Source organism: Lycium ferocissimum, unplaced genomic scaffold (assembly GCF_029784015.1).
Source record: "Lycium ferocissimum isolate CSIRO_LF1 unplaced genomic scaffold, AGI_CSIRO_Lferr_CH_V1 ctg14995, whole genome shotgun sequence".
NCBI lineage: Eukaryota > Viridiplantae > Streptophyta > Magnoliopsida > Solanales > Solanaceae > Lycium > Lycium ferocissimum.
The window spans coordinates 1-17,765 of NW_026715763.1; the positions used below are offsets into that span (position 1 = coordinate 1).

Below are 17,765 nucleotides of genomic sequence, written 5' to 3' on the forward strand. Positions count from 1 at the left end.
TAAGAATTCAAGGATGATGAGATTTTTGGATTGAAAACAAAGGCTAGAAAATTCTTTTTTTTTCCTTCAAGCTATGGCCGGCCTCACTTCTCTCCCTTGGCTTTCTTGTTTTTTTCTTGAATAATCTAGAATGAACCCATGGCTCCTTTTTATTTCTTAATTGTCACATGATTTAATTCAATCATGGACTTGGGCCATTAAGTGGCCATGGCCGGCCACCCACATATATTGGGCCTCAATTTTCCATTTTTTTTTTAGCCCAATTCATTATAATTCTTGTTTTGTAATTCCCGAAACAAATTTCCAAAATTCCAATTTTGCCCTTAGGCCTTCTCCATTGTTTCCGCATCCATACTTCCATAACCGGCATACACATATTAAGAAAAATCCAAACTTGGCCTTATCCTTTACAAGTCAAGGTTATTTCCAGATTTTCCAACTACTCAAAAATCTTTTGGATATAACAGCAAAGCAGGGAATATAAATAACGTAGTCATAACCGAAGTAGGAGTGCAAAAAATGAACATAAAATTCGAATACTAAAGTACTTGCATCTAAAGCACAAATGATACATAAGGGGTACAGAAGGCAAATAAAATGATCGAAATACCAAAATGCTTAGCTTTATTTTGTACAACGCTTCTATCTCATGTATGTAGAAAGTAGAACAATTTATATGGGCTGACATTAACCCAAATCGGTCATAATCCATGACATCTTAATCACATACCATATCAACACACACATACACCGCGGCCAGAATCCAGCGGCGATACCACATATACACGGCTACACATATACACATATGCACATACCGCGTGCCAGTATCCAGCGGTCGATATCACACATACCGCGGTCAAGTATCCAGCGGCAACATCATACATACCGCGGTCAAGTGTCCAGCGACAATATCGCACATACTGGCCCGGGACTCGGCGAAAGAGGTAATAACGGAATACACGAGCAGAATCGTAAGTAACCATACGTATATAATTTATTTTATTACAACTGTGAGAACAACCAAAGCAAACCATTCCTTTAAAATCGAGACAATAGTCAAATCAGGTTCTTTTTCGAACATTACTCGAAAACATATCAAACTGAATTTCAGAAATCATAATCACGTGTCAAAATCACATGCATATGAGTAAATAAATAATTAAGTTGCCTTCCAAAATCCGATGACCAAATATATTTACTAACATCGGAAGGTGCGAGAGACAAGTTTGATTTATCGGAATTAGTATACAAAAGTTACAACCTTCGAAATCGTTCTTATGTCAAAATGTATTTTCAAACGCAATGAAGTAGTTAAAATAACTATTTTATAGTAATCGGAGCGATGGTCAAAAGTTCTCTTTTCAAAATCACACGAATATATCAAACAGAGCGACATAGGGAGATCTCGGAATGCGTGGGCCCCACCTCATTCAAATTGAGGCGGCGTACCCCAAACTATGGTCGTTAGGCCTTACGAGGTCATATACATAGGACTCCAGGCCCTCCAACATCATTTGGGCACACTACGGATGTTTAAGCACTTATTCAACAAAACAAGACATTTTCAATTCAATTCTGCTGAACGAAAAAGGGGTAAATTTGGACGTAGATTCCAAAGAATAGAGTCGTCCCCGAGACCCGAATTCAAACACAGTACATCTAGGACATGCCAAGAGAAGGAAGGGTGGAGCTTTACATACCTTATGGGCCCCTTACGCACGCCTAAACTCAAATCCCGTTTGCTCCAAAATCTACAAATGGTCACAATTACCAATTGTAAGTTATAAGCTTTTAGAGATTCATTCTTAGCCCTTTCTTGTCTACAGAAATTTGGGCAGCACCTCCCCTATAAATTCGCTGCCCCGAGAATATGACTCGGCTCAGAATATCAGCAACCAAATCAATAACAACACTAGCAACATAAATCTTCAATAAAACACATTATAACATAAATAGTCCCTCTTTCTTCATAACGTAACAACTTCGACTCCAACTTCACACTTTCAACCTAATATCAACATTTCCATATTCATTTATTAATTCAAGACCATTCAAATGCAATTCGGAAGCATTTCACATTATTTCACAAATCATACAAAAGTTTCACCGAAACCATAATTCATCCAAAGCTTCCGACTTTCAACATAAACTTCCATAACACGTTTTTGTCTTCCAATTTCATTAACAACAACCATACTTTGCATCTTAACGACTTCATTCTTATATTTACATAAACTACTACAAAGTTGCATGTTTTCCTACAACAACCTTACAACATATTTTTCATGACAACAAGAACCATTTACCTTCCATGCACTTCATAATACCATAACAACACAATTAGCATACCAAACAAATTCAATAACACCTTCCCCACATAGGGCACTACACGGCCACAACACACACACACACACCACACGGCCATGCATGCACACACCATAATTTCATGATTTCTCTTCAATTTTATTCTCCCTAACATCCATAAATCTTCTATAACGTAAAAGAAAATATGAAATCCTTACCTTTTCCAATAGGTTCTCCTTGCCAACACAAGCACTTTCTTGCCTTAAAATTTATACCACTTTGAAGAGAATCTTGAACTTAGTAGGAATACAAGAAAATCACAATTCTTGGATCAAAGTTGGAGGCTTGGAAATTTTTTTTTTCTCTCTTTTCTCTTGGCCGAAGGCCTTTCTTGTTTTGCTCTTGATTTCTCCTTTGTTTTCTTGAAGTTTCTAAGGATAATCATCCTTATATTAATTGGCACATGGAAAATTTAATCAATTTGTGGGTTTGGGCCATAAGTTGGCCGGCCACCCCCTCTCTTTTGGGCCTCTTTTCTTATTTTTTTTTTAGCCCAATTACTTAAAACTCTTGTTTTGTAATTCCCGAAACTAATTTCCAAAATTTCAATTTTGCCCTTGGCCTTCCTCCGTATTTCCACACCACTATTTTTCATGAACAACACACACATATCTTAATCCCAATCAACATATGACCTCATTCTTTACAAATCGAAATTATTTCGCATTTTCCGAATATGCTAAAATGCCAGATATAACAGAGTTCGTTTGGCTGGTTCTGGAGATGTTGGGGTTTCTGTTCGAGGTATTGCTGAATCCTCTATTAAAGAAGAGATTAAGCGGCATCAGTATGAGGATCTATTACGGCACGGTACGAGAGACACGGCCCTTGAGAAGGAAAAGACCCGTTCGAGATTACATCCGATGGAGTACTATTACACGAGGGCGATTATGTGTACCGATGTTGCGGGGCTCGCGGCGACGAGGTTATGGGCGAGGCACATTATGCCCGTTATTACGTTCACCCGGGATCGACGAAGATGTACCATGATCTCGGATGCTTATCCGGTGGGATGGTATGAAAAGAGATATAGCGAGTTCGTCGCTCGGTGCCCAAATTGCCGGCGAGGTTAAGATCGAGCATCGAAGCCCGGTGGATTATTGCGAGGAAGATGGAGATACCGTCGTGGAAGTGAGAAATCATTAATATGGACTTTATTACAGGCTTACCTCGCACTCCACGGAGGTATGATTCCATTTGGGTTATCGTTGATAGGCTGACAAAATCAGCCCATTTTCTTCCGGTCCGGACTACCTACTCAGCTGAGGATTATGCCAGGCTTTATATTAAGGAGATTGTGCGACTTCATGGAGTTCCATATCTATTATCTCCGATAGAGGTGCCCGGTTCTGACTAATTTCGGAGATCGTTTCGAAGCGGGATTGGGGACACATGTGAGTCTCGGTACAACATTTCATCCTCGGTCGACGGACGGCCGAGCGCACTATTCGGACGGCGGAAGATATATTGCGGGCCTATGTTATTGATTTCAGGGGTAGTCGGGATGATCATTTGCCACTTGTTGAATTTGCTTATAATAACGCGCCACTCCGGTATTCAAATGGCACCATATGAGGCTTTGTATGGCGAAGTGTAGGTCACCGATCGATTGGTTTGATGTTGGGGGCGAGTTGATGGGCCCGGATGTGATCCGGCGAGTAGTGGATAAGTTGAAACTCATTCGGGAGCGGTTGTTAGCGGCTCGGAAGTTGAGAAATCATATACGGATAATCGCCGTCGACATTTAGAGTTTCAAGATTGGTGATTGGGTATTCCTTAAAGTGTCACCTATGAAGGGTGTTATGAGATTTGGCAAGAAAGGGAAGCTCAGTCCGAGATATATTGGGCCTTATCAGATCATTCGTAAAATAGGCAAGGTTGCCTACGAGTTAGATCTGCCAGCTGATTTGGGAGCAGTACATCCGGTATTCTATGTTTCTATGCTTCGTAAATATATTTGTGACCACTCCAGAATATTTCCTGTAGATGATATCCAGGTCACAGACGAGCTATCTTATGAGGAGCAGCCTATAGCCATATTGGATCGTCAGGTAAGAAAGTTGCGGAATAAAGATGTGGCTTCTGTTAAGGTGCTATGGCGGAACAATAATCGGGAAGAAATGACCTGGGAAGCTGAGGAGCAGATGAAGAAGAAGTATCCTCACTTGTTTCCAGTGCCTACAGGTAATATAATTCTTTACTTGACTATGTTGTTTGATAAATGAATTGTTGTGATAGTTAAAGAGGAAACTCCCCCAAGTGCTTATAAGATCCCGTAAGGTTAATCTAACATTCGAGGACGAATGTTCAAAAGGGGGGGAGGATGTTATATCCCGCATTTTTGTACATTGGAACAATCCGGATTAACTATGGTAAGTTAGGGTCAAAACCATTCCGGGATACAAAGTCGGGACTTTTGACCTTCGATTTCATTTTTAAGACCTAAATTGCTCATGTATTTGTTGGTATGGAACAATTAGGAAAATTTGGGACCAAAATTAGAATTATTGGAAGTTGAAAATCATGCATCTTTTCCTTGCTTGGCCGTGTGGTGTGGGAGTTGGCCCACACAATTTGTGGACAATTTTAATTGGTCAAAACACATGTGTGGGCCAAGGGACACATTTGTGATTCACCTAGAAGCTTAAAAGATGACTTCTAAGTCATCTATACTCATTTACAACACTTAGAAAAAAAAAAAGAACCAAGAAGTTAAAGAGCATCAAGGCTCTCGGCCAAGAACCCCCAAAAATCAAGTCCAATTCAAGCCATCCCAAAATTATTTCCTTGATACAAATCCACTAATTTTAGGTCCCTAAGTAACGTGGAAGTGTTGTTCGGGTCATCCAACCATTCGTTGTGTTAATTGAAAACCCTAGCCTATTTGTGGAGTTGAAGAAGAAAGGTAAGATTTAATTATGTTTTATGTGTTATAAATGTTGTATGCATGTTGTAGTATGCTAAAAGGGATGAAAATCATGAAATATGGTATGTTGGAAGTGGGTCGTGTGTATGGTGTGTTAGCCGTGTGAGGTGTGTGTATGTTGTGTTGTGTTGAGGTGATGAATTGATCTTATGTAGCATGTTCAATTGTTGTAGTGTGTAGAATGGATGAGAATCATCGACATGCATGTAGGAGGTGTTGGCCGAATGTAGGCCATTTATGTGACAAGAAATGAATTAATATCGCTTAGTGTTTTAGTTGTTGTCGTTATGAATTCCATGATGAGAATGAGAGTTTAATGACTCAAATTGATGTTGTAATTGTTGCGGACTGATTTGGAGGTTATTGTACATTTGATGTAACTTGTATAATTATGAGAATGACATTGTTAGAATGTGAATTGTTGGTGCAAATCATAATTTGGAAATGAGGAATGTGTTATAGTTGAGGCTCTCGGGTTTGGGCAGTTTTTGGGTGAGTGGGAGTATTATTTGGAATGTTTGAAACGTTGTATGAATTGTTTCAAATGTCTTTGAATATTGTTAGTATGGGTTCGGGTTAGTATTTGAACGTGTAAGCATTGATGTTGGCTTGAATGCAAGCCGTTGAATCGAATATATTGAAAGTTGTTGAATGATGGAAAAGAGAGTTATTAATGTTGTATTGCCTTTCGGATTGATTATTAATATTTCTAGGTTGGTTGTTGTTGTTGTTGTTGTTGATTTGGCCGAGTTAAATTCTCGGGATTGGCCTATTTACAGGGGAAATGTTGCCAAAATTTCTGTAGAATTAAGTGCTAATTTGGAATTAAATGCCTAAACGTCCATAGCTAATGTTTGGCATATTATGACGTTGTGTAGATCTTGGGGAGTCCGAGACGTAGGTTGACATTAGCTTGAGTTTGGAGTAGCTTGGAGAGCGTTTGAGGTATGTAAAGCCCAATCCTTTCTTCTTTTGGCATGCCTTAGTTACAAATAGGCTATGACACGAGCCTCGAGGAAATTCTATTCCCGCAATCTGAGCATGTGTATGACTCTTATTTGTTTCTTGGAATTCGTATGCTTGATATGATGAAATATTGGCCCTTATGTCTTTGAAATATTTGATTTTCAACTTTTGCATAAAAAGTTTGGCTTTTACAGAATTCTGTAACTACGAACGGCCGTATCTTTCACAGAAAGGCTCGGATTACCTCGATATGCTCGTAGGTGATTGTATGATGTACGATGACTATGTTTTCCATAGGCGGGCCCGGCTCGGGTCAACACCCGTCCGTGGGTCCCGGCGACTCTTCTTTTTGTAATCTAACGACTTTTGAAAGAATTTGATTTGGTTATTATTCCAATTTCTAAGTATGGTCATTTTACTTATCATTTGAGTCTATGATAATGATTTTATGCATATGGTTACTCACGACTCCGTTCGTGCATTCGGTTGTATCTTTCGCCGAGTCCCGGGCCGGTTTTGTTGTCGTGCGCACTTTGTTATACTCCGATGTTATGCTGTGTTTATGGTTCACCGAGCCCTTCGCTCGGGGACCGGGTTTCGCTTATATTTGGTGTTATCTTTGTGTTATGATGTGTGACGGGGATACGGAGATTTGAAACTTTACGGTGTTATCTTGTGTTATGGCGCCATCGACGAGGCGGCGACCATATTTTCGAGCCCTATGCATGACTTGTATTTTGAAAGTAAACATTTTGATATTTTGGAAACGCATTTACTTTACGTATACTTGTTTCGAGTATGATTCGATTTGTATACTATATCTTGTTTTGCATACTCGGTATATATTTAAATCGACACCCCTTTCTTCGGGGTGCGTTTCATGCCGCAGTACGGACGCACTTTGGTGATCCGCCGATCTAGGACACCCTTTCAACATTTGGAGTGCTCCCTTGTTAGGAGCCACATTTTGGTATATACACGTCCGTTGCATTTGTATATATTTGTTCAGGGGTACAGCGGGGCCCTGTCCCGCCATATGATTCTATTTGTCTGTTTAGAGGTTTGTAGACGTGTATGTGGGTTATGCCCATTCTGTACAGTTGTGTTTGTATGTTATATGTTCTGGGCGATCCCATTCGCCGTAGCAGCCTCGTCGGCTTGCATTTGTATATGTTTTGGGCCGTTGCGCCATTTGATAGCCTTGTCGGCTTCTGATATATATATGGCTGTGTTTGAGATGTGTTTGCGACAGTTTGATATAATCTGAGACAGTGTTTGATATCTGCGTCCGTATAAGCTATCTGTATATGAGTCGGACTAATGATTGTGTTTGGGTGCCCAGCTCGGGCACTAGTCACGGCCTACGGGGTTGGGTTGTGACAGATCCTTTCCTTTCACATAATTAGGATGTCCAATGTTTTATGGAAGAAGGAAGCAAATATATTATGAGGATTTGATCAAAAAGTGATGAAAAGGATTATGTCTTGGCAAAACAGACTTTTATCTTTTGGAGGTAGATATGTCTTTGGTTAATCATGTGCAAACCATGCCGGTATATCTACTATCAGCCATGAATCCTCCTTCTAGGGTGATAAAGCAACTTCATAGGATATTTGCTAAATTCTTTTGGGGCAATCTTTGTGGGGGTGAAAAGCAAGCATTGGGTAGCATGGGACAAATTATGCTTACCAAAAGATGAAGGAGGGATTGGTCTTAAATCACTAGCGATATCTCCAATGCACTATTTGCTAAGTTGTGGTGGAATTTCAGATGTGGAAGAAGCTTATGGAGTAGCTACATGATTAACAAATACTGCAAGAAATGGCACCCTACTATGGCAGTAGATAGAGGAGGATCACACACTTGGAGGATCACACACTTGGAGGAAGATGGTGAACATAAGAGATGCAGTTGAGCCACAAATATTTTGGTATTTGAGAAATGGAACTTCAAGTTTCTGGTATGAGAATTGGACAAGGCTTGGGGCACTTTATTATATCATTCCTGATGCTGCTAGAGAAGAAGAGATAGAGGTTAGACAATTTGTGGAAAATGGCCAATGGAACATGAAACTGTTAACAAATACTCTAGATCAGGAATTGGCTCAGCATATCAAGGATAACATCAAAGTTCCAGATGGTGAAGAAGATGATGAACCATATTGGATGTTGGAAACAAATGGCAAATTCTCAGTTAAATCTACATGGGAATTTCTCAGGCATAAAGAGAGCAACAAACCAGCTATAGGCTCATAATGAGAAAGGGTTGCCAATAAAGATAAGCTTTTTCATGTGGAAGGTGTGGAAAGGAAGAATCTCTGCAGATGATATATTGAAAAGGATGATGATCAATATACCATCAAGATACTGGTGCTGTGAGGATCATAAGGAGGAAACTGTAGCTCACTTATTTCTAACATCTTCCCGGCTTGTCAAGTTATGGAAGTTTTTTGTTTCTTGTGTAGGTATTCCCACTGATGGTGTTATATCCTGCATTTTGCGCATTATGCTAAGTTAGAGATAAAACCATTCCGGGGTGCAATGTCGGGACTCTTGACCATCGATTTTTTTTTTGGGGACCTAATTTGTTTATGAATTTGTTGGCATGGAACATCTGAGAAAATTTGGGACCAAAAGTGGAATAAATGAAAGATGAAAATCATGAAAATGAGCCATATTGGCCATGTGGTGTGGAGATGATTCCACACATTTTTTGTGGACAAATTTGAATGGTCCAACACATGTGTGGACCATGGACACATGTATGAATCACTTAGGAGCATAAAAGATGACCAAGAAGTCATCTTTCCTCATTCCAAACACTTAGAAAAAAAAAAAAGAGCAAGAAGGTGAAAGACCAACCCATTCGGCCAAGGCTTGAAAAATCAAGACCAAGAAATAGCCATCCCAAAATTATTCCATCCTAGCAAAACCACTAATTGAAGGGTCCTCATCGACGTGGAGTTGTTGTTTGGGGCGATAGACCATTCGTTTTCAACATTTGAGAACCCTAGGCAAGTTGGAAGTTGAAGAAGAAAGGTAAGAATTAAGCTTGTTTTATGTGTTATGAATGATGTGTGTATGTTGTAGTATGCTAAAATGGATGAAAATCATGAAAGATGGTATGTAGAAAGTGAGGCCGTGTGGTGTAGGTGTGGCCGTGTATATGTATGTTGTGTTAGAAGTGTTGAACAATTCTATTCTAGCATGTTTGGTTGTTGTAGTGTGATGAAATGGAAGAGAATCATTAATATGGTGTGTGTATGGTGTGGCCGAAAATGGGTCATTATGTGTGACAAGAATGTAATAATTTTATGTAGTAGTTTGATTGTCGTCGTTACGAATGTCATGCTTTAAAGGAGAGTTTTATGAACCAAGTTGAAGATTGTAAATGATTTGGGCGTTTGGCACTTTAATGTGCTTTTTATGTAAATGTTGTATCTATGGAAATGACATTGTAAATATGTGGATTGTTGATGAAAAGAATGAATTTGGAAGTTAAAAATGTGTTATGGATGTTGTATTAAGTTTGGAGTAGTTCTCGGCCAATTGGAGTAGTTGTTGGATTGTTTGAACGTTTATGTGATTTGATTAGAATGCTTTTGAATGTCGTTGGAACGAGTTCGGATTAGTATTTGGATGAATAAATGATAATGTTAAATTGCATGTAAGTGATTACCTTGAAGACTATGAATGTTGGCAACTTATGTAGAAAAGCGCTATTGATGCTAGAATGTGTTTTGAATTGGATATTGTTGTTGGTGATTGTTATTGTGGGTATTGTGTTGTTGAATTGGCCGAGTTGAATCCTTGGGGATGTTAAATTTATAGGGGAAGTGCTGTCGGAATTTCCATAAGCAAGCATTACTTCCAAATTTTAGCCTTAAAGCTTACAAGTGACAATTGGTAAATGTGACCAAATGCAGATTTTGGAGGAAACGGGAATTGAGTTTTGACAAGCTTAAGGAGCGACTAAGGTATGTAAAGCTCCACCCTTCCTTCTCTTGGCATGCCCTAGATGTAATAGGCTTGAATTCGGATCTCGGGGACGACTCTACTCTTTGGAATCTACGTCCAAATTTACCCCTTTTTCATTCAGTAGAATTGAATTGAAACTGTCTTGTTTTGTTGAAATGGACGCTTAAACATCCGTAGTTTGCCCAAATGATATTGGAGGGCCTAGAATCCTATGTATATGACCTTGTAAGACCTAACGACCATAGTTTGGGGTACGCCGCCTCAATTTGACCGAGGTGGGGCCCACGCATTCCGAGACCTCTCTATGTCGCCCTGTTTGGTATATTTGTGTGATTTTGAAAAGAGAACTTTTGACCATTGCTCCGACTATTATAAGATAATCATTTTAACTATTTCATTGAGTTTGATAATACATTTTGACATAAGAACGATTTCAGAAGGTTGTAATTTTTGTATACTAATTCCGATAAATCTGGAACTTGTCTCCACACTTGCCGATGTTAGTAAATATATTTGGTTATCGGATTTTGGGAAGATAACTTAATTATTTAATTGCTCATTTGCATGTGATATTGACCGCTGGATACTTGACCGCGGTATGTGTGATGTTGCCGCTGGATACTTGACCGCGGTATGTGTGTTATTGACCGCTGGATACTTGACCGCGGTATGTGTGTTATTGACCGCTGGATACTTGACCGCGGTATGTGTGATATTGACCGCTGGATACTTGGCCGCGGTATGTGTATGTGTGCATATGTGATATCGCATTTGGGTTCTTGGAATTGCATCTGTGTGTGGGTGTAATATGATATGCGATTTTGGGACAGCCTGGATGTTGACTAGTCGGTTAATGTCAGCTCACACAAATTATTTTATTGTCTATATACATGAAACAGAAGCGTTGTACAAAAAGAAAGTTAAGCCTGTTAGTACTCTGATTATTTTATTGGCTTTCTGTACCCTTTATGGATGATTTGTACTTCAGACGCAAGCACTCTGGTATTCTGGATTTTTACGTTCATTTTTCGCACTCCCAGCTTCGGTTGTGACTACGTTATTTGTGTTTCCGCTTTGCATACTCAGTACATATTCCGTACTGACCCCCCTTTCTTCGGTCGCGTTTCATGCCCGCAGGTACAGACGCACCACTTGGTGATCCGCGAGTTTAGGTCACCCTCTCTGCTGTTGGAGTGCTCCTTTATTTCCGGAGCCTATATTTTGGTATATACTTTTCCGTTGTATATATTTGTCTATTCAGGGGTACGGCGGGGCCCTGTCCCGTCATATGATTCTGTCATTCTGTTTAGAGGTCTGTGGATATACGTGTGTGGGTTACGCCCAGTTGGTTTGGTTGGACTTGTATGATACGTGTGTTGGGCGGTTTCACCCGCCATGGCGGCCTTGTCGGCCCGTATATATATATATATATATATATGATGTTCTGTTGGCCCTGTGTGGCCTCTGCTGGTATTTTCTGCGTGCAGGGTTATTTTTGGATAGCCAGAAAAACAAAGGAAACTCTGCCGAAATTTTCCTGAAATTAATATAAGTTTGAAACATAGCCTTACCGGCTTCTGATATATCCGTATTTGTGTTTATGATAATTTGATACTACATTTGATATTTGTGTACGCATAGACCGGTGTGGTGATTCTGTTGTATATGTGAGTTCGGGTGCCCCGTTCGGGTACTAGTCACGGCCTACGGGGTTGGGTCGTGACAGATGGAGTTGGTCTACATCAAATGATCATGGCATGGTGGACTGCTGAGCCAAAGCCAAAATTGCAACCTATTTATAGAGCAATGGCAGCAGTAATCATGTGGTCAGTATGGAAGAGAAGAAATTCCATTAAGCATGGAGGATCAGTTACTCTCTACTGACTGAAACAATAAGTACAACACATCATACACCAACTGGCAAGAAAGAGATTTCCATGGTTGCAGAATTTATCTAGTGAGTGGGAAAATATGCATCAGCACCTTGGTAGATATAAACCAAGAGTTTATTATGCTAAGGTGTTGTGGAGAATGCCACATTCATGGAGATTAAAATGTAATACAGATGGGGCATGCAGAGGCAATCGTGGGATCAGTTCATATGGTTTCTGCATCATAGATAGCTATTGAGATTTGGTGTATGCGGAAGCACAACAAATGGGAATAGCAACAAACATGGAAGTGAAGAGGAAGCCATAAAACGAAACGCGAAGTTACGCAAAGAACACAACATTCAACAAGTTCTTAATTGGAGTTGATTCACTTGTCCTTCAAAACATCTTACAAGATACATGGATCACTCCATGGGAATTGAGAAATCGATTGAAGAGATCAAACGAGGACATGAGAGCTAAAGGGGGGTGCGGTTATTAATCATATTTTCAGGGAAGGCAACAAGCTAGCGGAGTTTCTAGCAAATCAAGCTTTGGATCATGCAGGGATCAAAGTACATGATTTTTTACTCATGCCAGCAGAAGGAAGAAGAATTCTCAACATGGACAAATCACAACTTCCTCACCGAGGATCGAACAAGGAGGATTCGGCGTGCTTGACAATCAACAATGATACTACATGTATGGATAATCATATGGTGTGTGCACATCATTTGAACTAGCATCAAGGCTAATACATCAAGATCACAAAGGGCATACTAGCTTAGGCATACGGATAGATAGAGCCGGGAATTGAGGTCCAAAAATCTTAGTTTTTTGATATTAGCTAGTTCATATTTTAGACATGCTGTAATTGAGTATATTTTACATCATGCAATTATGAATAAAAGGTTCTAACAGGCCTGGCCTGTTAGAGCAAAGTTTGCTTTAAAAAAAATCAATTATAAAACATTACTCATGAATAAATGATTAAAAAAAAATCTAACAATAATATAAATAAATAACAACAACGAAAATCTAGTTATTACATCCCCAAAATCTGAAAGTCATTGTACAAGGACTCTAACCAACAATGTCTAAAGAGAAGAGATAACTTTATAAAATAAACAAAATGTCTGGATGAAAATAGACATCTGAAATAAAGAGAGATCTTCAGGAGACAACGGATAGGAGCACACCCACTAATCCTGGTAACGAACAACCTCAACTAGATGCGAAGTCTGGAAGACGTCTCTGTTATACCTCGTATTTTGTACATTTGAATATTTCGAGTTAATGGCGGGGAGTTAAGGACAAGATTATTTTTAAGAGTTATTTTAATGCACGAGTGGTTATAAAAATTATTTATGAATGTTGGTAGTATGGAAATATTGAGAAAGGCTAAGGGTAAAAAGAGAAATTTGCGAAGTGGCCAATGAAAATAATGTGGAAGGCTAGGGGCAAAATGGTAATATTGAGGAAAGTCGAGGGGCAAAACGGGAATTTCACAATGATCAAGAAAAGGCCAAGGGATGACCTAGTCAAACCATTAAGTCATCATTTATTTTCAAGAAAAAGAGAAGAAAACTCTAGAAAAATTTGGAAGAAAAAGAAAAAGATGACAAAAAATAAGTCATCTTCCTAGAGAAATTTCTAGAGAGGGCATGTGCCCCTCACATGACTATGGGACTTATATATATATATATACATATGTACAAAGGAAGTCATCATTTATTTTCAAGAAATTAGAGAAGGAGAAAGACAAAAGAAAGAAGACCAACATTAAGAGGCCATTCGGCCATACATGGTGGAAAAAAAAATATTGAGGAAAATTGTTCAACAATTATTTCCCTACTAATTGGAAGGTCCCTAGCAAGGTGGTGTAGTTAGTGGAGTAAGAAAAACATTCATTCTTGCAAGGCACAACTCTAGCCAAGTTGAAGAACTAAGTGGAAAAGGTAAGGATTCAATCTTCTTTTATATGTTATGGATGTTTGATATATGTTGTAGAGTATAGAAAGGGATGAAATATGTGAAAATATGTGTGTATGTGGAGTGTAGCCGTGGTGTATATAGTGTGTAAAGAGATTGAATTAATTTTATGTAGTGTGTTGATTGTTGTTGAAATGAATGGAAATGGATAAAAATGCATGAAAATTCATGAAAGCATGCATGTAGTTGTTGTGGCCGAATGATGGGTGAATTGGTAAGTTATAGTAAATTGATTCTATTTAATATTTTAGTTGTTGTATTGTGAATTTCATGATGAAAAACGAAGGTCTAATGGTTGAAAATGAAATGGAAATTGGTTATGGGTTATTGGAGAAGTTAATGAAATGTTAGTATGGTTCCTTGTATTTACATGAATAATATTGTTAATGTGTGGTGGTTATATTTCATGAGCATGGAAGGAAGGAAATGTTGTTGGATTATGTAAAAAGAGCTACTAATGTTGGAATGTACGTTGAATGGATTATTGAAATCGTTGGCACAATTGTTGGTTTGGTTGTTGTTGGTTTGGCCGAGTTGAATTCTCGGATTGTTGTTAATGGATGAATTGGGCGAGCCATATTCTCGGGATGGCGCATTTACGGGGGAAATGCGCACGAAATTTTTGTAGGCAAATGTGAATTCAAGATTGGATTCTTAAAAGCTCTAATCAATATTTGGTAAATGTGACCAAATTGTAGATTTTGGCGAACTTGGAACTGGAATTTGGAGCGGCGTACAAGGCGGAAAAGGTATGTAAGACTTCACTTTCCTTCTTTGGCATGTCTTAGACATAATAGGCTTGAACACGTGTCTCGGGGACTACTCTAATCCTAGAAATCCGAGATTGAAATTGGTTACTATTCATTCAGTAGAATTGAAGTAAATGTTCATGAATAGTTGAAAGAAATGTCTAAACACCCAGAACGTGTATGAATAAGACCCGACCACCCTAAGACTCTCATAAGTAATGCTATGAAACGTATTATACGTAAATTGTGTACGCCACCTCATTTGACTCGAGGTGGGCCCACTATTCCCGAATTCCCTCCTATTTTCCCATTTGGCTTATTCCCGTACTATAGTTATTGGAAGATCTTGGTTGCCATTCCGACTACCAAACAATAGCCGTGTTAACTAATCCCTCGACTCCAAGGCATGATTTTCCTTCCTAAAAGTTTACAAATGTTTTCCAAAATATTCCTTTTTCTTCAAAAACCAAGTTTTACATTATTGAAAGTTCTTATGACTGGAACAATGACTATGATTCTATGATGATCATGATGATGTTAAATATGAGAAAAATGACTATGACACGACATGACATGACATGATATGATACGACATGATTTGATATGAGATGACATGCTATGACAGGACACGATATGCTATGATATGACATGATGTGATATGATATGATATGATATGGTACGAAATGACATGTTCTATGCTCTCTTAATGTCATTCTCTATTGGTAGTCTTGCCTTATTATTATTGATCCTTCAAGGTGAGACAAAGCGGCCATGATGTTATATCCCGCATTTTTGTGCAATCGGATAATTCAAGACAATTGCGGGAGGACGATGAGCAAGGCCCTATTTTTAAGTTGTTAAGCATATGAATGGTTTATGAAGCATTTAGAAGCGGAATTGTTAAGAAAGGTCAAGGGCATAAAGGGAAATTCGCAATACGTTTCGTGGAATTATGGAGGAAGACGAAGGGTAAATTTGGAACTTGGAAAATAATTTTTCATGAAGAGCATGGCAAAAAAAAAAAGAGATGGGCTAGGACTTGGGCCAAGGTTGGCCGTCCACTTCACATCATGGGCCAAGCCCATGTTGAATTAAAATGCATGGATTAAAAAAGACTAAGTCTTCTAAATCATCCCATAATATTCTAGACATTTCAAGAGAATTAGAGAGCAAGAAAGAAGGAGAAATTCTCCAAGGCCATTCGGCCCTTTGAAGAAAAAGAAACCGAGGAAAAAAAAAAAGAAAAGAGAAAGAGAGGAAGCTTTCAACTTGTTTCTCCTAGCCAAACCATTCCTTGGAGAGTCCTTAACATAGTGGAAGGTCCTTTGGAGCAAGGAAAACAATAACCTTGATAAGTTCCAATTGAAGCCAAGTGAAGAATTCAAGTAAAAAGGTAAGAATTCATCCTCTTTTTATATGTTATGGATGTTGTGCATGTTGTGGTGTATGAAAGTGAATGAAATTCATGGGATAGAAGCATGTGTGTGTGTGTGCCGTGGCTATGAGGGCAAGCCGTGGATGTGTGTGTGTGCTATGTGTTGTGTTGTGTGTTGGTTGTTGATGTAAAGAGTAGATACTATGAGAATTCATGAAGAATATGCATAGGTAGGTGTTGGCCGTGGGTTGTATATCATAGGTATGGCCGTGTATATATGGTGAATCATGAAGAATTGGTTGCCAAATTTTATTTAATATCTTGGTTGCTATATTATGGATTTTATGTTGCAAATAGAAGCTTAATGAGTTTAGTGAAGTTGTGATAGTTGGAGACTTGTTATGTAAAGTTCATGTAAATGGAATATAATGAATCTTGCATGCATGGAAGATAATGAGACTTGTATGATATTGTTGGTATATGAATTAGTAGGATTGGAGTTGGAAGGTCTTGATGGAAGTAGTATATTGATTAAGTTGTTAGAATGTATCTTGGATTGAAATTGGAAATTGTTAATATGGTTGTGACATTATGATTGCTAGTTTGGCCGGGTTGAATTCCCGGATTGTTGTTGATGAGAATTGGCTAAGATGATTCTTGGGGAATGATGTATTTACAGAGGAAGTGCTGCCGAAATTTCGGTAGACAAGTGTCGCTTTGAGATTTTACTTCGAGACACTTGAACTAACATTTGGTAAACATGACCAAATTGTAGATTCAGCGAAGTTGGAGCTTGAATTTGGAATAGCATAAGGAGCGAAAAGAGGTATGTAAGACTTTACCTTCCTTTCTTGGCATGTCCTAGACGTAATAGGGTTGGATACGGACCTCGGGGGCCATTCCTTTTCTTGAAACCTAAGATTGAAAATAGTTACTATTCATTTAGTGGAATTGAATTAGAACTTGCGCGAAATGTCGGAAAAACTTCTTAAACATCCAGAACTTACCCAAATAAGACTCGATTACCCTAAGACCCTCCCAAGTGACGCCATGAGCTGTAATATACGTAAATTTGACACGCCGCCTCGTTTGACTCGAGGTGGGCCCACTATTCCCGAATTCTTCCCTATTGTCCCCTTTGACTTATTTTCATTCAATAGCAAAGGAAAGTTTTTGGTTATTATTTTAACTACTAAATCATAGTTGTTTTAACTAATCCCTCGATTTCAAAACATGATTTTCTTTCCTAAAAAGTTTACAAATGTTTTCCAAAATACTCGTTTTCTCCAAAAACTAAGTTTTACATTATTGCAAGCCTTAATGACTAAGACGACGACTATGACTCTATGATGAAAAAATGATGATTCTACGATTCAAGGTTCCAAGCCTATGATTCCAGTGCCGAGAGGAGAACGTTAAACTATTTCTTGAATCCTCGGCTCTACTCATGAATAGTGTTTTCCTTTAACGATTCTAAGTACACGAACGATGCTCTATGATCCTATGTTATACTTTCTCATGATATTGCTCTCCACTAATAGTCTC

At 38.7% G+C, this 17,765-nt stretch overlaps 1 protein-coding gene across 1 annotated transcript; it reads left to right on the forward strand.

The window, feature by feature from the left end:
- Positions 1 to 8,145: 8,145 nt before the first annotated feature.
- Positions 8,146 to 8,511, forward strand: LOC132042393 (uncharacterized). Its single transcript, XM_059432942.1, has one exon. The coding sequence runs from the start codon at positions 8,146 to 8,148 to the stop codon at positions 8,509 to 8,511; it is 366 nt and encodes a 121-aa protein (XP_059288925.1).
- Positions 8,512 to 17,765: the final 9,254 nt, after the last annotated feature.

Bases quoted from the DNA above. Each gene is read 5' to 3' on its own strand.
- LOC132042393 (XM_059432942.1), top strand. From the start codon at position 8,146: ATGGTGAACATAAGAGATGCAGTTGAGCCACAAATATTTTGGTATTTG.